The 21,761-nt window shown below is 40.7% G+C and overlaps 1 protein-coding gene across 1 annotated transcript in view; it reads right to left on the reverse strand.

Annotated features, from left to right (window-relative positions):
• Window positions 1-21,761, reverse strand: part of cntn4 (contactin 4) — a 138,560-nt gene that overhangs the window by 110,783 nt on the left and 6,016 nt on the right. The window contains exon 2 of the mRNA XM_068593867.1: window positions 12,184-12,322. Coding sequence (XP_068449968.1) covers window positions 12,184-12,238 — 55 coding nt within the window. The 5' untranslated portion in view covers window positions 12,239-12,322. The remainder of the gene's footprint in view (window positions 1-12,183; window positions 12,323-21,761) is intronic.

Consider the following 21,761-nt stretch of genomic DNA (forward strand, 5'->3'; position numbering starts at 1 on the left):
TTGGCATCAGCGAGAAGGGAAGCCAGGCTGCAGCACATGAAAAATGACCTCGCTTGACATCATTATGTATGAAACTGCCCATTGAATCTATTCAGGCCTACTTATTAATCAAAGGTGTCGAATCGTTCCGGCCCAATTAAAACACCTGGCGCAGTGTACAGGGGTAGTGCTGTTGTATTGTGCTACGTATGGTTCTATTGCATTGTGTCGGACGCTCCTGCATTCTACGAATGTTCGACACTGCCCTTCAGGGACCACTGTTTTACTTGAGCAGAATTGAATTCACAGATTTTACACTCGAAAGAGATGCGATGTTGCAAATGCAGACACTGTGCCGTTTCGAAATGTCAGCGCATGAGCCGGATTCTTGTCCATTTAGCATAAGAATCACGATAAAAAAATAAATAAATATTGTTTTTGAATGTCAGCATGTGCAGCCTTTTTGCCATGACTTCGGCAGTTTGTCCTATTTTCCGATTGGAAATGACAGTAAGCTCGCAGTGGTCAAGTGTGTCCTGCTCAGGGCAGGCTGTGACTCACTCGGTGAATCCAGTCTTGGGGTGACACATGGCTAAATGGCTGCACAGCCCCTTCCCCCCCCAGCTATGTGTCTGTCTCAGCATTAGTGCTCTCCCAGCCACCGGCTCGAGCTGCTAAGCTGCTCACTGTGCATTTTAGATGAATACTTGCATTGGCTGCACTCCTGACACAGTCTCAAAAAAAAAAAAAAAAAAGGTTGTGAAATGCTGGAACATAGTTGACGAGTTGGCAACACGAATAGTGTGAAGAATCAGCTGAAAAAAAATAGAATTTTGATGCGTTCTTTTGAGTGTTAAATGTAGGTATTTTAGGTTATTTATCTGAGCACTTACGCTGAGCTCAGCCTTGGTTTAAAAGTGGAGCCAGATGGATATATTGGGCGATATATATTCAGCTTTTTGCAGATATATCCTATTGGCATATATGTAGGCTGATAATGAACAAGAAAATCAACAATATAGACCAAATCAACATCAGTATTGGCCCCAGAAATATAATATTGTTCAGGCGTTACTTAGAAGTTATTTGAAATTAGAGTGTGCATCGACCATGCTGATTGCAATACTTAATCAAACTACTTTGTGCTCACGAAATGTCATTAAATGGAGCTTGAAATTTGGTGCCACGACATGACGATGGTGTGAATGATAGCTGTGTTTGGAAGTGTTGATCTGCCAACAACAATGATAATGAAACGATCTTGAGCCGAGTCACGATGATCTGTGGCTTTGTTAGTCAGTTAGTGAACGCTAGCAAACCCTATTCACACCTTGCATCACAGTGCGCCTTCTACCCAGATTGTATCTCTGATTTCATCTGATATGTTCAGATGTGTCTCCGCTGTCCACTTTGAGATGGACTGTAATGACTGCTGCCTCGCTGGTTTGCTACAGTTGCGCACAACTTTAGGTTATAGAGTCAATTTAACGTGTTCTGTGAAGCACAGAATGTCGTCGGGCCGGCTGGTGATGCAGGTGGGCCGGCTGGTGATGCAGGTGGGCCGGCTGGTGATGCAGGTGGGCCGGCTGGTGATGCAGGTGGGCCGGCCTCGACCCCCATGGCCGGTCCGCCCCTGTGTCAGACTGCACAACAAGCTGAGCCCCCAGTAGGCCACAAACCACTCTGAACACTTGTGAACGCAAATCACTTGAGCACTCTAATTTATCTCCTGGTGCAATATCTACTACGTTTAAGTATGTTTAAGTACTTTTTTACAACTGTATATTTTTATTCCATCTGTATATTTAAATATTACTGTTACTGCTAATTTCTAATTTTGTTTTACTACCGTTCTACTGTTTATTTATATTACTTCTTTTTTTTAAAAATCTTATTTACTTGTGAGCAGTGCTGCTGTAATCCTGTAATTTCCCCACTGACGGACAAATAAAGGATTCGCTTATTTTTTCCTATTTTATCTTAACAGTGTTTTCAATCCATTTCAAGTCAATTGTAACATTTTGGTCGCCTATAAATGTCTTATTCAGCATTTTGTTCTACTAAGCTCCGCCTTCTCGTGTCACTGATGGTTCCAAAAAGTCAAACATGGCAACAGCCAAAATCCAAAATTATGAGGCCAAGATGATATACTCCAAGCTTCAAAATGACAGTCCAAAAACCAAGGAAAACATTGCATTTACCTCTCGGTATACAAAGTTAAATCAGGTCAATCAGTCTATCTGTGCGTGTTACTGTGATCTATTTTACTGTGTGGTCTTTTGTCAGGAAATGGTCTAAAAATAAACATACGCAGTGATCCAAAATGTGCCGAAAAGTGACGGGGAAAGGTTACAAATGAGAAGATATCAGCGTCCCATTCATCTCTGTGCTCCCGCTCTCCAGCTAGCATTCACAGTAGAGCCGCTTTGGTCTGTCAAAGAGCAGTTTCCCTGCTGACAAGTGACAGTTTAAAGATGCAAACAAAAATAAATCTCTAGTCCAATTGCAGGTGACAGCATATGAATTCATAGAGCATGGCTCAGCATGAATACAGAAAATAGGTTGAGGGGCACCTAAGTGTGTTCACTTTGCCAAATAAGGTTTTCATCAACTCCCCCACACACTTTCACGAGCATTACAACAGATTGTCCCCAAAAGCAAAGCAAAATATACTGCGTCTTCTATAGAGGTGGAACAAATATGTAGTGCGGATGTTGTTGTTGTTGTTTGCCCCTTTAGACTTTACGTGGCGTTCATTAGAGATGTTCAAGATATTACGCAAGGCTCAGCAAATGGTTCTGCCACACATGATACCTTAAATAAAATGTATTTTGTTTCATGCTGCTGAGGTAAAAGACTCCATAAACGGGTTCAAGGTAAAAAGAAGAGAGTATCTGGACGTATTCTTCATGCTTTCTTGCAACTATTAGGATAGATAGTTCTGTCACAGTACATAAGTAGTTCACTGGGCTGGGGATATTCATTTTTCTATGGAGTAAGGACACTGATATATGGAATATGTTTTAACAGCAAGGGTCCATTTCACACTCACTGGTTTGTAAAGGCAGAGGAAGTGAAAGCCAGACTTAACAGGGTGATGTTGTAACATGAAACAAATAAATTGCAGTTCTTTTGTCGTGCTTATATTATTTAATTTGGACCAACATTTAAAACACTTTTAACACAACTGTACTCCTTGATGGTGTCATTTTGAATGCAGAAGAAATAGTATGGTTTTGATAAATAAAACCCTTACCACACTTTAATAAATGGACAGTTGACAGATTTCCCATTGTATCAAAGCTATGTAACAAGTTGCATCTATTATGATTATTGGTGTTTTCAAAAATAAATACCCATTGCCAAAACAACAAATTCTTTCTCTCAACAATTTTTTCTCAATCTCCCTGACCTACTTAGGTTCTGCACAGCAATTAGTTCAGACTTTTATTGGACTTTCACTTCTAAATAGATAAATAAAGTTACTAAAAAAATTAATCAGCAGCAATTAAAATTCAAAAAAATCATTTTTATTTATGTACCTGTTGTTTCACCACTTAGCAGATTGTTTGGCAATAGAGAACTAAATGAATTATTCCTGATGGCCGGAATCGTTTGGTTATCTCTTTTGGTCTGCAGACACACACAGATCAAACGTTGTTAGTTGAAGGTAGACGCTTTGTTCCAATGCAAGGACGAGTCTTCTACGGCGGAACAATACGAAAGAGCTCTGTGTGCGTTGTCTGGAGGTCTTGGCTGTAAATAGATATAATGGAAGGCCTTGAAGGAATATGTCATTAAATGTGGGCTTCTTGAATGTAGAAGCAATTTCACATTGTACAATTTCTACAGCATTTTGCTGTTGACGCCAACTGTTGAGAAAAATACCCTTTTTGAGATTTCTGCCCAACCTTATTCTGCTCCTGGTGGAAAACAAATTGAAAAACCGTTGAGACAATTATACATACATTCACACACACACACACACACACACACACACACACACACATATATATATATTTTATATAGCAAGTTTTTTAATAGTTAAAAGTTCTATCTATTTTATAATTTAGCTGTTTTTCACAAATGCACTCCATGTATTATAATTATTTTTTCCCTATTAGCTTATGTTCTCCTTGCTGGCCAGCTTGACACCCGCTCCTTAACGCTCTTTGACCAATCACATCTCACCTCTGTCTTTCTCTATGTCTCTCTTTCTTCCTTCTGTCTTCTCTCTCTCCGCCGGTTAAACATAGTGACGCCTGCTGGCTGGTTCTGTCGTACTCACTCACATTGAGGGGGGGATCTGTCAAAACCTAGAAGCTAGAATCTCAGGACTTACTGATGTCCCCTCCCCCACACAGGTTCATGTGCGTCTGGTGAGTGAAATGCTGATTATGTTACTGTTTTTTACATTTGCAGTCGTATTTTATCATAAACAAGCCACAGCGCTGTTGTTACTGCTGCACCTGGGGGTGCTGGTGCTTCTACCCGCGGCCTCTCCTTGGTTGCTGCCGGCGCAGCTGTGCTGCAATGTCTGCACTGTGCAGGACCAGTGTGGTGGTTGTGTTAATAGATTTGGATGTATTTTCGTTGACACTATGCGTTGCGCTCTCCCCTTGCTGTGCCGGTCCTCGTTGGTGCATTTCCTCCACTGTAGTGCGCCGCGACCGGCTCTCGCTCGGCTTGGAAAGGCTCGGGCCGAAGGTGGCGCGCCGGTTCCCGGTCGCGTGCTTTAGAGCGCCCGTGCCCGGACCTCGCCGCTTCCCGGGGCCGTGGATGATGTGCTTGCTGTGACGCGGTCCCCAGCTCCCGGCACTGCTGACCAGCGCGCACTGTCCTTGGTGCCGTGTTGCGTCGCCAGGGCGTGGATCGGCCCACGTAAAGGGCGTCAGGGGTCTGTGGCGATGTCGGCAACCCACACACAGACCGAGAAGTCTAATGCACGTGGAGTCAGAGGGTCTCTGAAACCCTGTTGCGCAATAAAAGTGAGGGGCGGCGCGCCTGACGCGCATCACGCATCACGCACCTCGCACCTTGCTCACGGCGTCTCCTTTTTTTTTCTCATCATGTGGAGCCGTGTGGCGGAGCGGACTCTATGAGTGTGTCGGTCTGTGACACTTTGTTTTCTCCTGCGATCCCAGCTGACCTAATGGCCAGCACCACGGACCGCCACTGATATATACACACACACACATATATATATACTAGGGCTGGACAAAGTTGAAAAAATTAAGTGATTAATCACATTATTTTTCTGCGAATAATCGCATTATGCACCAAATTGATTAATCAAGTAAAAACTAGTGTATTGCATGCTTTTATTTTAAAGTAATGTTATTAGAACAATATAACAGCCACTCTGGAGCAACAGCAAGTTAACATACATACATATATAGTTTATGAATTTGTTTTTTGTTTTTTTCTGAACAGGTACTGTTCAGAAAAAGTTCTCCTCTCTGAGAGAAGAGTAAAGATCCAGAGGTGATCCTGCCTTAAAGTGCTCTGCTCTAGTAGATCGGACCGCAGGGTCAGGAGCTTTGCACATGCACAATTAGCTTTCAATCTGGAGGCGGATCCGCGCGAGCCTGCAGCGCGAGCCTGCCGGTAGACTGACCGCCCGTGAGTGCTTTGTGAGGGGGAGCGGCTCGGACCTCTGCTCGTTGAGAAGAGAAACTACAAAACAATACGTGCTTTCACGTCAGGCTCAAGTCGGCTAATTGTCAACAATGCCTGTCGGTGAGGCTACGGAAGCGCGCGCGCGCACGGTAATAAATCTCTTCAAAGTAAAAGCATCGTCGCATTGCATTCATGCCGTGCATCCTATTTATTTACACGGGACAGACTGGGAAAGCTGTAAGACGCCCAGGTCTGAACGACGCCGTCTGGAGAGATTTAAAGTGCAGCACCTGTGTGTGGCGGTGATAAGCCCCAGTCTATGCAAAAAAACAACACATAACGCATGACCAAATAATTAACGCCATTAAAGGATTGCCAGATTAACGCTGAGTTAATGCGTTAATCTGCCCAGCCCTAATATATATATATATATATATATATATATATATATATATATATATATATATATATATATATATATATATATATATACACACACACACACAAAGAAATCTTAAAAAATAAATAAAACATTTTTAGTATTTGTATCTATCTCTTTTATAGTGTGGATATTGAAATGTATATATTGTGTAACTTTTAATGTCATGTTCCATTTTATCTGTATTCATTTCATTTCAAATCTTCTTTATCTATTTGTTTTGGCCTGTTTCCTGCGCTGCTGTAAAATTTCCGAACTAAACTCTTATTTATCTAATCTTATCCTCATTTTTTTGTCTGACATTGTTTTATATTTCTGCAGACTGGACTCACAAAATACTGTTTATTGTTTATTTAGTTGTTACCTCAGCGATAACACTCTTCTTGGGCTCCATAAAACAATGCCACAGAATATCACAGATGGGAGATGTATATCGGCGGATTCTCTTACTTCAGCGGAAGATGCTTATGAACTGATTCAATCTTCTCCTACCCACACACACACACACACACACACACACACACACACACACACACAGTTCCTGGGAGAGATTGTAGTAAGTATGAGTATAAATCATGTAAGTGTTCTTAGCAAACAATCCTCAAGTGGATAAGGCTCAGAGACAAAAAAAAAAAGATATATGCGAACCCCTGTGGGTCCCTATATGATCCTCTTTAATGAATATTCCAATACCTGCATTAAAATTGAAATAAATATGTAATAATGCATAGCGCAGAGGATTAGCATACCTATTCCTTTCAGCAGTAGGCTGGGAGCAGTTATCTTTACACATATGACATGTATTATTGCTCAATTTGTCAGTCGTTTGTTAAGTAATACGCACTGTGTGTGTATTGTCTGCCGTATGAATAATTCTATTCATTTCACATTCGTAAAATGTCTGTCAAACATAAACCTAATTACGCTTATTTCTAGGCACAACAGAAATAAATGTGCAAGTGTGTAGCCAGTGTACATCTGCGTGTGAGTGTCTATGTTCAGATTGTGTTGTTAATTCAGAAGTAATATATTATGTTTATGTTGCAGGGAATAGATTAACATCTCATGTAAACATATGTTTTGGCAACATCTAAGATCTTCATGAGGGCAAAGTAAGAGCCGGTAGGGACAAAGAAGTGTGGTGGAATAGGTCAAGGTAGCAAGTAAATAAAAGTTCATGGTGTCTGTGAAAGGCTATAAAATAGATATGAGAATGTACAAAGACAAATATTAGTTTCTTTTCTCCGACTCCAGTTAAAGAAAGAGAGAGCATAACATGAGAAAGGAGAGTCTTGAGGGATTTAAAAAGGTGGGCCACGGAGGTCGCCATGCTAACACCAGTGCGAGCGCGCTAGCTTATAATATGCATTCAGCTTTTACACCATTGGCTCTGGGCATCCACTCTGAATGTTATCACACAATCATCAGCCTCGTAGATATGGGTGAGAAGGGGCCTGCTCCATCCATCAGAGCCACACTGTCACTAGAATCAACATTATATCATTTTTGTAAAAAGCGAAGAAGAGAGAACCAATCAGAAGGGGCTACAATAGCATTTCAATTATATATTCAGGATGTCGAACCGATTCAGCAGTAAAAATAATGATATGATGAAGTTATAAAGATATATTATGAAGCTAAAGCCAACGGGTCACAGTGCAAAAGTGAACCACAACATCCAGACAGGAGACAATGAAATTCAGTAACAAGGCAGTCCCTGTAAAGATGGGTTCGGTCTCTATTCGCTGTTACAATCATTCAAAAGATGTGTATACCAGAAAACAGAGATGTCAGACGCACTGCTGTTTTGGAATAAAGGAATAAAGCTAACTCTAGACTCTCACTTGTTGTGGAAAGTATAGTTTGTGATTTACTATCAGCGTGTTGTCTGCTCTCCTGATTATCTTTTACAGTACAAAATGTCAAGGCAGTTATGTTTAGATAGATCTGAGAAAGAAGGAAAAAAAAGCGACAGTGTCCATGTTCATCACAACTGAGAGGAACACGGCAGTCAGTGGAACAGTGCACAGGCCCTTCACTTCAAACTACGACTCTCTGGGTAACTTTCCAGCCTCCGTTTTGGACGTGTCAGGGTCTGCATGGCAGTCTCAGCTTGTTACATGCCAACCGTCTTTTCTTATTTACTGGTACATCTCTAGCTTGTACCCAAGTTAAAAGTGATTTTCACTTCCATTATATATGTTTTTATGAACGTTTTGGTAAGTCAGCTGGCAAAGTGAAGTGGAAAGGGAATATGCATTTGCTTTGTAGTTTGGGTGAAAACCCAAATGGATTTATCTCTCTGTCTGCTATCAGTCGAACACGATATGAGCGACTTCCTCGTCCATGTTTCCCGCGTCTCTATAACAGAGGGAAAAGGAATTCTCGTGACAAACGCATAAGCGTAACAGCGAGGTTCAGAAATACCGGAATTCCACTTAATTTCTGGAGTTGTCAGTTGAAATGAATCAATACCCCCTTCATCACTTTGTCTCACGTTGGTCTCTGCCGTCGCAGTCATCTGGTGAACAAGCAGGTGACTAATTCAAAAATGTAATTGGATTTTTAGATTCAACCGGCACGTACGTCATTATGAAGCTTTTTTTTATTCATTTGTGCATGAAAAACAAATCAACTTATAACTCCCCAGGCTGAGGAGTGTAACTAAAGCTGCAATAAACATCTGTACGATTCCTTTCCCGGAGCCTATATGAGGTTCGCTCTCCTTGCAAATCCATTCCTGCACTCTGCAGCATATTAAAGCCCAGCTTTTTAGGGCTGCGTATTGTGCACCATTCCTGCTTCCAGAGAAGTCAATGTTTCCGCCACCTCTCTAATCCATATCCCGGCTATATCATCCATTGTAAAGTGAGTTTTGTTCCAAACTGATAAGTGCGAGGGTTAGTACAATAATCCTCTCCTCAAGCTTAAAGATCTAAAAATGCTCCAAGATGTTCATTTCCAGCTCTGCTGGAAACACATTAGTTCTACAGAGGTTTGAGTGTATGCATCCCTGAAATGTTCATGCCTGGTGTATTTTGAAAGGAAGATAAACCAATTTTATTTAAAAGTCGACCCTTTTAGGGCTGTGGTTCACGGATGTTCTGTACACTGTAGTTTAAGATGTAGGAACTGTGTCCTAGTTAACCAGCTTCTATCGTGATGTTGACCCTGCTCTTGATCTCACATCAAAGACAGATGCAGAAATCTGCATATGATATGAGGCTATGACCTGATATGACCTTCTGGTTTAGGGTACGTTAGAATAAAGGCCCCAAATTGGTGACGATTCTAGCTTAAAATAGAGTTTGAGTTGTAATATCACACAATTTGGGAACTACACCTGTAAGATTAGGGATGCCACGACACCAATCTGAGTAAAATTCACAGATTCTCGATACCCAATTCCATACCTCAGTAAAAAAAAATGACACAAATCAAACACCTAGAGCAAGTGTCAAACCATGTCTCTCTGACCGTGACCTGGAAAAAGTCCTTCATACATTTACTTTTTTTGAATCTTGACTACTGTAACTCCCTGCTCTCTGGCATTCACCAGAAGTCTGTCTCTGGCATCTTCTCAGTGGCTTCTCTTCACTGGCTCCCTGTTCATTTCACAATTAATTTTAAGATTTTACTGATCACTTTGTGCATTTTGGGGAGAGACCCATACATGCTTTTCAGAGGGAATCTCGAGCCCTTATGAGCCGGCTCGCAGCCTTAGATCCTCAGGTGGGGCCCTTCTGGCTGTTTCAAAGTTGGAGCTCAAAACTAAAGGTGACCGTGCTTTTGCCATCAGGGCCCCTCAGCTTTAGAATGACCTGCATGAAGAGATAAGGCTCATAGAATGAGTAATCTCTTTTAAAACACTTCTTAAAACCCACTTTTACAGACTGGTTTTTGTGTGACGTCGTCGCTTTACCGCTTTATTCTATTATTTGTATTATTATTAGATTTTACAAAATCATTGCCTTTATTAAATTAATTTCTTCATTTGTCCTGATTGTATCGATTGGTTTCATGTTTCATGTATTTTACTGTTTTATCAGGATTTAAAATCATACTTTGTCTTCCTTTGCTGGGGCCTCACTGTTCAGCTTTCTGTTGTTTTATCGCCTTGTTTTGCTGCTTTGTCTGTCAAAGCACTTTGTAATCTCTGTTTTTAAAGGTGTGATGTAAATAAAGTTATTATTAGTATTATCATTATAATCCCTTTCTTATATCTATTTTATATTTCTGTGAAAACCTCTTCATCAGGTTTCATGCCGTGACCCCAAAAAGTGACATGCTTGCATTTGAACATCATGATAACGTCGTGACTGATCATTACCTTCTGCTCTGTTCCCCTGCACACATCCGCCTCCCATTCGCATCACTGGGGCTTGATTTGCGTTAGATCACATTTACATCCATAATTAAGCTCCGCGAGCCGTCAACACCAGGAGGATTGAGCCACACCCGAAGCACGCTGATCAATTATCACCAGCCGCACGCGGCCCGGTCCTGTGGGGTTGTTCCAGCCAGATGAACGGCGACGGGCACGTGCGAAACCCCGAGGCCAATGCAATGCAGCGATTTAAATAAATCTCATAATCAAATGTGCACGAGAGGGCAGAGGGTTCACGACACAATAATGTGTATTGAGCAATAAGAAGGAGGGTTTCACCAGAACTCAGACCTCATCGATAGAGCCTTTTATTCATCTTGACTCGTATAATACCTGTTGATTAAACAGCCTGAGCGATTCAACTGATGCTCTCTGCTGACCCCTCCTATTTGTAAAGGAGACGAATTAAAGTCCTCCATCAAAATGTGATCAATGCTGGAGAGCCTCTGGCTGAAATGGGCACCATGGTATAATGAAGCTATTTCTCAGCTTAACTGCACGTGAAATAAACGATGGACATTTGAAATTGACGATTTTTCTGTTCACACATTGCCTCCTTTGTGCTGTGTATCAATTTGAGGAATTAACCTCAATTGAATCTTCTTTTACAGCAGATATTTAACAGAATAATTACTGTGACTACAATTTGTGCAGTATTTTAATGTATTTTTTGTTTATTCATTTGTTCAATCACTGATTGATTGATTGGTGACTACCTGTTACTACGATTGTTAATACATTTTGACAGCTCTAATACGGGCCAGTCGAATTAATAAAGCCGAGTTTATGAAGGGCCTTCTGCAACATACTAGCTTCTTAATTACACTTCATAAAAATAAACACATTTTGTTCCTTGTTGAATATGAATAAGAAAGTCTTTGAATAAAGTGCGCTACACAATATTAATGTCTAATTTTACAATGACTGACAATGAAAACGTATTGACAGTTTAGTTTTTACTGCAGTCAACATTAAAGCTTCCCTGTGAAGATTTGTGAACACAAAGTTGTGTTTACATTGGGAGGACTCACTCTCAGCACTACACGTCGTCAGAAACCCAAAGGGCACCTTTAATGTGTTTGTATGATCAGCACATATTATGAGCCTTAAATAATAATGCTTTGATTTATTAAACATTATTTCGTGACTTGGCGAGTTGACTATTTCTGTACAGTTATTGTTTATTATTTGATTACAGTGTCCTGAATGTCCATAAAGTTGAAAGTCAATTCATAGACACCTACATTATACAGCACTGTGCTTTGAACAGTACATTTTCCATCTGGTATCTCTGATTAGATGTTGTTTTTTTTAAGATTCATGTAATGTCCTTTCAGGAGGGGGTTTGCCAAATCATTACTGTAGGTTTCTTATTTATGATCTATGAAACTACGTGAAATATAATATTCCCATCCCCACTGGGATGAGGTGAACTCAGGATGATATTGCTCACCTCTGCTGAGTGCCACATACGACACTCAGGTGAAGTCAAAATGCAATATTCCCTGCGATTTGATGTCTTTAGCAGACAATGGCATACTTAAAAATAAATAAAAAAACGCCCTTCTTGAATGGATGCTACATTCCTATTATTTCACACCGGTGCGGCAAAAATATGTCTGCTTGTGGCTAATCTACTGGAGGTTGCTCCTTTCTAAACTACGCCTTTCATACTGTCACTTGCCCCAAATACATATGAATAAGGACTTCACAAAGGCAGCTTTGCCATGCATCAAAAGTTCTTAATAAGATACTTTACCTGCAAGGCACCCCATAAGTGACTGCAGCACCAGCAGTTTCCATAGCAACATCATCTTCAATTTTGTAGGGTCAAAGTAGTCTCACATCCAATCACAAATGTATATGGAATCCGATTTGCACCTTCCAGGTCTCCCGGTCTGTAGAAAAAAAAGAAGAAAAAACACACGAGATGAGAGAGGTGGCCGGGTTCTCATTAGGAGCTTTGCCTTTTCCTGCTCAGCACGAACATTTAACAAAACAGGAAAAGACAGCGGGAATGTAGAAAGAGTGCAGCGAATGTATTCATTTTGGACCGCATGTATAGCTCTGCTCAAATACTCCATTTAAACCTGTGACTTCGGGGCGAATTGACTCAATCCCCATTTAAAATCTTAACCAGAAAGTCTTTCAATACATTTCCGTCATCAGATCCGCAGAGCAAACTCCCTCCACTTTGCACTTTTTTCCAAAGTTAAGGGGGTTCCAGATTTTGGGATGATGATGGGCACATTAGCACAAAAGATCTCATATACATTCATTTTCATATCTCCAGCAACTCCAGGGACAGCTACTTTTAAGTCATCATGAAAGCAGAGCCACTCCTTTAAGTTCCCGTAACCTTGTTCCTGCTTGAAGCCTCATAGCTTTTAAACTCATGATAGTGCCAAAAGATGAAAACATGCCGAAAACATCTTGAAGATTTTCACAACAGGTGTGGGCTTTTCCCTCAAAAACAGACACTATCTCCCCGGGGTGAGGATTAAAACTCAAAAGTGTTTTGTGTGTCAGGAAGGCAGCTGCTCACGGCGTCTCAAACCTACGGAAGCCCTGAAAGTCAAGAAAGAGAGAAGAAAATCTGGTTCTCCATTTTTCAGTAATCACTCCCAATTATTATGGCTTAAGTACAAGTTAAAACCAGTTTTGCCAAAATCATCTTCCTGAGTTTGTAATTATTATTTTTAAACTGTAAAAGGTTTCGCCATTTCGATGTGTGTTCTAAATTGGATTAAACGTATTCACCTTTTCATTTCAATGTCTTAATGCACTCCTAAAACAAGACACACATAAAGTATTGTGTGCAAGTTATCCTAATTGAAACTCACATTGAAGAAAATCTAATCACATTTAAAACATTGGCTCGGGCAGCAGTGGTGGGAATCAGTGTTGCAGCAACAAACATTGAAGCTTGGTTCTTGGACCAGACCACAAGCGAGCTCCGAGCGTCTATACTGAAATAATCTCTGAGACGTTCAAACAACTGTGACGAGTCAGAAAGATGAGTGTAACTCATACATATGCCGATAGACTATAGGTTTATACAGCGAAAAGCTATAAACCAACCTCCACAATGCCACGGAGGAATTGTAATCAAAAGTACTACAAACTGTATACAATAAACAAATATATATTCAAATGAATGTTTTTAAGACCACATGTTTCTGAAGGTTAGAAGCAAATCAGTCTCCTTTGTATAATCCATGGAAATGTAATGTAAATAGTGCTTTTATCAGTGAGCTATTTGCGATCGTGCACTCTGTGTGCGACGAGTTACAACAATTCAGAGGCGCACAATCAAGCACCACTAACACCTGCACCCATTGCAATTAATGAAAGAGTTAATATAAAATTAGGGCTAATTATTTGATCATGCGTTAACAGCATTTTTTTTTTTTTTTTTGGGCTTTGACTTTGAAGGCGATCAATTTCGGTGCGCTGCGCACTTCCGTAGGCTCACCGGACGATTTGCCGACTAGCGCCTGACGCCAAAGCACGTATTGTTCAGTTCTCAGCTGCCGAGTCGCTGAGTCGCCTCACAAAGCGTCACATGCGCTCAGTCTACTGTCAGGCTCGCGCTGCAGGCTCAGCGTCCCCGGATTGAACATTAAATCGCGCATGCGCAAAGCCGCCGCTGATACCTGTCAGCTGTCCTTCACATCTCCACCTCGTTCAACCAAGACGTCAGTGCACTTGTTCAAACAAACACACACTGGACTTTTCTCACTGAGGAAGAAAAGCTGAATGGAAAAATATGAAAAGCACTTATTGCTTTTGTATAAAATGAATCAATGGCTGATCTTTAACATATATCTTTAAGGTAAGCAACAGACTGCACATGGACAAAAGATGGAGTGGTTTGACCCTCACAGGGACCCTTACTACTGAACAGTACCTATTCAGAAAAAAAATCTATTTTTATAAACTATACAAGTATGTATGTTAACTTGTTGTTGTTCCACAGTGCTGTTATATTGTTCTGATAACATTACTTTAAAAAAGCGTGCAATATACGAGTTTTTACTTCATTATTGAATTTGGCGCATGATGCGATTAATCGCAGAAAAATCATGCGATTAATCTTTTTTTTTTTTTGTTCAATTTTGCCCAGCCCTATAAATAATATGTAAAACACACCTGTTCTTAAGTAATAAACACATGAGAGGAAACTATTCAGGTCAGACTTAGAAAATGGGTCACATTTTCTTTTTTTGTCCTCACTTACTTCTCAGGGCTTTTGAACAAACCCGGTGACAGGGAAGAAGCTGATGGTGTGAATGACGCTGAGGTGAAGGCGGAAAAAATGTGTTGTGTTCAAAGACCGTCAGTGCTTATGAAGTATAAAAAAAAGAAGAAAAAAAGTGGTTTTGTTGGGGATGAACTGCTCATTGATACATCACTGGACGTTTACAACAGTCACTATCTTGATACATTACATTGTCTGCTGTAATAAACACAAGCTAACACAAGTTATTGGAATTTTGAATATGATATACTGCTTTTTGCAAAGGAATTTCTTTTTTAATGTAACATAATTACATTGTCATTGAATTTTCAATATTTTTGTCTCATTTAATTTTCTGACGAACACACAACACGTTCACTTTTCATCATTCTGTGTTATTGTGTTGGAATGTTTTTTTCCCCAAGCTTTATTAAAACAGATACAAATTAACGTGCATATTAACGTGCTAGTGTGCTGAAGAAAAGCGGGGTGTAAATAGGGCACAGGGAAGAAGTGAGGCAAGGATAAAAAAAATAAAAAAAGTTTGAGGAAATGTCAAAAACTGCCTCTGGAAAAGCTGTACTGATGTAAGAATTAAAGCAATGCAACTAGTTAAGAAGATACATCTACCTTTTGCAGAGCTTCACTAGGAAACAAGCTGCTTTAATGCGATGTCTCCTGGGGGGGGGGATATATTTAGAGTTGAGGCATGTTCGACACAAACCTCTCGGAAAATTACAACTATAAGTGTAATTCTGCAGTTACGGAGAGGCACGGAAGAACAATGTTATCCCACCCCTGCTGTGATTCAGCATAGACGGCACAAAGTAAAAAAGAAAAAAAAAAAACTGCAATGAAGAGTGGAACAAATCCACTGAAGAACCTAAAAACAGTTTGAGTAGGCCACATTCTCATTAATCTGAGATGCTCTACCTCCCAGCTACGTCTCCTGTCTCCACCTACAGAAAAGAGGCCTTTTATCTCCACACATCATATACAGAGTTGTCAGAGTCTGTCTTGGGTACATCAATGGTGCAAGACTGTGCCTTCCTCTTAGAGAGCGGTTTGTATGCATATGAAAGTGGGTGCTATGAAAGCGCCGAGCCCTGCGCCTATTCGGCTAATGCCTGTTGTGTCTGCTGTGATGGTTGCCTTTTAACATGTCACACCGCCGCTAATTTGATCGGTGAAAATTTTGGAAAACATTTAGTGTGACACACAGGGGCATGACATCACAGAAGCAGAGCTCTGTTTTGGGGACACTCCTAAACACACAGTGCATCCGTCGGGTAATATGAACAGAACGAAAAGACCGGAGAAGTGCGTACCCGTAGCAATTTACACAAGTTGAAAAAGAAGCCAAGAGCCAAGTCCTGCCATAAAGGCCCTTTTACAGAACGATAAATATGTTAAATCTTGCTGCCAGCTGATCACAACAATACCTACAATGATGTGCTGCATTGCTCAGTGCACATGTATTACAATGCATACACTGGACATAACGTGGACACGATGTATGTCTTCATCTGTTATGTTTAATAGAAAGAACAGACAACATGTGAGGCACTTCTTTTAAATCTGATGTAAGATTTTAAGAACAGAGGATTGTGTATGCCGTATAGACTGTAGAGCCTTTTAACGCAAATTTGTGATTTGGGCGTTGCAAATTAAATTGAAATTAAATTAAATAACTTCAACTCTTATTAGAGTCCATCCTGTGTCCTAATCAACTATTGACAGGTTAAAAGGTTTTCTACATCGAATTTATATTGTCTGCAACCGCTGAGCCAGTGGCTAGAAGCTAACAGCGCTAACACAACCATCAAGCTAGCAGCTTGTGGAAGACGCGTGATGAGTACATGGGCAGAGGGCATGCAGGCAGGCAGACAGGTACGTAGGTAGACAAGTAGGTAGGTAGATAGACAGGTAAGTCATCAAATCATTTCATTGGGCCAAATGAAAGGATCTACAGACACATGTTTTCGTCGGAGCATATTTTTAAATATAATAATTGCTGTTGGGAAGTTAAGAGAATTCCACCAAATATAACGAAAAAAGGTTTGTCTAACTCATCACCTGCTGTATATTAAATGCAGGTGATGCATTGAACTGTAACCGTGTGACATGTTGGAGCCTCGACGGGGAGGTGACTCTCGTTTAGAGGGCACAGCATGCACTCATAGAACTGGAGTTACTCCTCTACTACTGCAGCTTTTGTTGAGGTCTGTTCCTGCGGTATCGGAGTCTTGCCTCAGCTCCCTCCACCCCTTTTCCAACTCGACCTGATAAAGCACCCGGGCAGCTAAAGATAACACACTGCCTCACAAACTCGCTCTTGCCTATTGCCGCTGTAATCTATTTAGCTGCTTGATGCCGGGGAAAAATGGAAGTTGATCTATGTTCTGGATACGCAGAGCATATCCAGCTGTGCCTTGTTAACGAAGGCGGTGGCGAGGTTCACAGGGCTCGCTCTGGCTTGTGATGGTTCAAGTGTGACACACATCGTGACACGTCCCTCTCGCGTACTCATTTACAAGGACCGCATTTGAAGGCATTTTACAAACAAAAGCGGAAGATGACAAAAGGACAATTTAAAAAAGGTTGAAACGGAGCACTGCATAAAGTATTTGTGGGTCAGAGTACTTTGACAGAGTACGGTGATTAAAAAATTGCAAAAAGGACGAATGGATTCCTTCCCACTGCCACTGTAGTACTGAAATTAGAATAGTACTACTATTGCAATACAGCAGCTGCTAATACTGATACTAATACTACCACTATTTCAGCTAAGGACTTATCCTACAACTACCACGAGCATTGATACACACAACTGCACTATTGTTATTGCTAACTGAAGCCCCTCACGCGTCAGAATATACTGCAACTGCCTTTGGCAAAGGGGAAATGATGGATAATGCTTCAGGCTGTAAGGGAGGGGAGATAATCAATGTATTCTGTCAGTAACAAATTACCAGATAGATAGATAGACTTTCCCCATACAGCTAATAGCTAAATTTAATGTTTCACGTGCAAATCAGGGACAACAACCACTAAATGTAAACACAGCACCATTTCTGCACTGACACAGTAGTCACGAGGTTATTCTGAGGAAAGAATGAGAATAGGAATTTGTAGAAAATGTATGCATGACAATGTATTCACAACACTGCGATAGAGTATTGGGGCAAAGCAATTTATCTGTCTTTTTTTTTGTAATACCTCCTTTAATACCTGGTAGCATAGATAGAAACCCACTACTTTGTTCCCCTCGGGAACTACGCACCGTGTTTGCAGCAAAATATATTTAGCAATGCAGAGAATAGTCCAGAATCGATCCCTTGCAAACACTCGCTCCAAGAGGAAACTGATGCCTGTGTGCAGGAGGTGCAGAATCGCGCCTTGAATTAAATTAGCTCGGGAAGAGATAACACGTTTGGTTAATGTACTGCACCGGCCCAACGAGATCCATCGTCCAACGTTCAATGATATCAGCCGGGAGAGCCGAGCAGAACCAGCGGTGATCGAAGGGACAGTTGGGCATTAAAAGAAGCGTATCGGTCACGGTGGGTTTTCTAACATCTGTGGAGGGCGCCTCGTAGTTGGGAAGTTATTTCAAGTCAATTTCACTCACGTTTACGAACTTTTTGCCTTTTAAACGCTTCTGAATGAAATGCGATCCATGCTCACAAACCCTGTGCAAGAAGTTTTATTTGGATCTGTTTTGAAAGCACAAACGCCTCGCAGCAATTCCTCACCAAATATTATCAGGAGAACGGAATTCAAATTGAGCATTTTTCGACATACAAATGTCGCTGTACTTGAGAAGACCATGGAAATGGGACGCAGAGAGACTTGAGTGATCTCTGAAATCTTTAGGACGGCGCCTTCAGTTCGAACCATCCGTCAATCAAACTCTTGCCGAGGACAGTCGAGAGAAGAGAAAGAACAGTCAGTGTCGTTCTTCACTCGTATTTCAAAGGACTGATGCAATTGCAGCAGCTGCGCTAACATCTTCAGGAGCCGCCATTGTTGTTGAGAACAGTCGCCTCTCCGTGTCGTCTGGCACACATCTAAGCCCAGCCCCTAGCTGGTGCGTGCGAAGGCTTTTTCGGTCACAGAGCCTAGGAGATGGATTTCCGTGTGAAATGTGGTCTGATGGTTCTCGCGTGACCCGGTGACATCGTGAGAATCCAGTTTCCGTGCAAGGTAAATAAATTAAACCAAGTACTTGGGAGGCTGTGACTGTCAGAGGTAACTACAGTTTCTTTTATATTTTTGCTGAAAACGATTGATTGGTTATTTTCCAACATATGAATATTTGCATATTTCCCTTTACAAAGAGTAAGTCAGGAGGAGCTCATATCTCAGCAGCAATCATCAAACCTGAGCACATTTAATTAGAAGTACTAGTTGTTGCAGCTTAGATCTTTTGCAGATGAGAGCAACGTGCAGCAGGAGCCGAGATACCAAAGCCCTGTTGGTAGAGATTACAGTGTCTCTATGGGAAACATAACATGAGAAAAGTTGTACAAGGACTTGTTTGCATTTAGTCTCAAAGGGGAAATATTTACTAAAAAGCACAAGGTCGAAGCTCAATGTTTTCCTCTCTATGATCTCCATTTGGAGTAGTGGTTCACTTTCAGGAGCACGTTTATAGCGTCGATGTTCTTCTTCAACAAGTCACTAAAACTCACAAAGTTGCATTTTAGAAATTACACAATTAAATAAGCTCTGTGACCCTTCAGGTAGCTAACAACGTTAGCAACATGCCCGCTGTCCTCCCATCACATTCTGAGAATTACGTGATTGAACTAAGATAGACCGAGTAAGAAAGGCTGATTATATTTGTGTTTCTGCATTTTAGGGCCCAAAGCGTAAAAGAAGCGGTGCCATCAATTTTACTTTTAACTTTAATGCAAAATATAGTCCCTACAGTCCCCAGTTAAAAACATCTCTAATAGGCAGTGTGTACTAGCAGCTTATTGGAGCCTTATTTACGTTTATTTGTATTATTTGTTTGTTTGCCTAGTATTTCGGATAGGAGCTTTGGAGCAAGTCAGGTGACATAGTATGGACGAACACAGGACTTTAACTAGACTTATTTTAACTTGCGTACATATTAACATACTTATTTGAACCCAAAGCAGATATTTCCCTCAACTTAACCAGGTAGGTTTTTTTTGCATAAACAAGTTACAACCTTTGTCACAACATTGAACACATGTTTAAAACTGGGACTGTGAATCTCCTTCCACCAACAGGTAACGTTATTTTCTAGATGCCCGTCCATCTACCCACACTTTTGAGGATAGAATCCATCTTCCATCCTCCATATCCATCTTCTTCTTTGTTTTTCAAATACAATATTTGTATTCATAATAAATGCATTGTTATAAGAAGGTTTTAAAGCTGGTATCCAGAATGTTTCTTTCATAAATGAATCATTTTTAGAGATGCTCTTCATGAGGTGCCATTGAGACCTTGATCATTCACAGCTTGTCGGGTTGACTTTATCAATAAAAGACCATTTAAGTCAAAGACTTAATCAGTGAAAAACACCCAAGGTCCCTGAGCAAGTCGGGGAAGTGTACTGCGACATCCCAGCGAAACAGCTCTGTACCGTGTGCCCGCATCCCTGCTGATGTGGGAGGCACATCCAGACAGCTCCGAATTGGAGAGTGGCTGTATCTTCCTGCCACATCTCCAATGTTAAGAACGCATCTCAAGAAATAAAATTAACTTGAGCTTGAGCATGGGAACTTATTTGAATCGAAGAACGTTTCGGTTCCCTTGACCACTGTAGACACACTTATGTGATGCTTTTTGAAGATTGTGATCTGGAAAGTTGTTTTTTTTTTATTCCAGGTCACTTCAGGAAAAAACCGTGAAACGGTCAGTGTTATCTTAGACTCACACTCACCGACACATGCCACTGAGTCAAAAACAATAGTGAAAAGAAATTCCAATACAAACCCAGTGTGCTGACTGAAGGTTACGTACCATACATTACACATGTTGGTACAGATAAACTGTTCACCTCTGGAATAATATATGATGTTTCCAACTTGAACGAAACAGAAGACATAATGACCACATCAATGCTAACGAGAGTTGGCTTAAAGATATGGACATATTGTTTGGCACAAAGTAACACCATTTTGAGGATAAATGGATCCGCAGTTCTTATCTTATTAAACATTAATGTGGTCTACTTCACAGCCTTGCCAAAAAAGCATTGTTTTCTTCTTATTGTCCTTGGTTTAAATGGATGGGCCAAATAATAGAAAGTTGTTACAATGACTACAGTGTCACATTCATCTGTAACGGTCTGCTAAACAAACAGGGCCTCTCTGGAATGCCTAATTATTTTGTCTGAGAAACAGATGAGATTTTGAATACCTGCACATTGTCCAAACTTAAATTCACATGAGCAGGTTATCTTCCTAGATGTAAAAATGCTCATTAGAGACTGAACAAAACAAGTCTTGAAAAGGGGACTTCAATCAGCGACAGAAGTAAAGTGGCCTCTGTGATCATGACTTGCATTCGAACAATTAGAAAAGCGTCCACTGAGCAGCATCAGCAACATGTGTCCACTAATTGGCACATTACCGAATTTGGATTTATAGTCTGTGTTGCGGCAAGAAATTCATATAATATACAATATTGTTTGTAAATGGTGCAGACATAGCCTCATCATTTAACACTGACTGATAAGTCAATTTTTCAAAGCCATTTTGTAAATGTTTGAATATTACGGGTCACCTGAAGAGTCCACTGTGCGATCTCAGTGGCAGAAAAGTGTGGTTATAAAAGTATATCTTTACTCTTTGTTATGAAACTTAACATGGGTATTCATTTAGCATTTCACACATAAACATCTAACACACTTCTGCTGTATTTTAGGGTTTTACAACGACACTTTACCACTAAACTAGAATGTTCTTCAATGGTAACAACTTCAAAGTTTGCTTCAAAAAGCTTTCATGAAATGTCGGTGCTGCCTGAGAATGTGGACCATTGAGGGGTCTTTAAATCTGATCCTAAGTCTGTAGTAAAGGTCATGCACGTAGACTGTAGATGTCACCCGTTGGTTT

This window comes from Clinocottus analis, unplaced genomic scaffold, assembly GCF_023055335.1.
Source record: "Clinocottus analis isolate CAN_PGR_092001 unplaced genomic scaffold, fCliAna1.0.p SCAF_3, whole genome shotgun sequence".
NCBI classification, from domain to species: Eukaryota; Metazoa; Chordata; class Actinopteri; order Perciformes; family Cottidae; genus Clinocottus; species Clinocottus analis.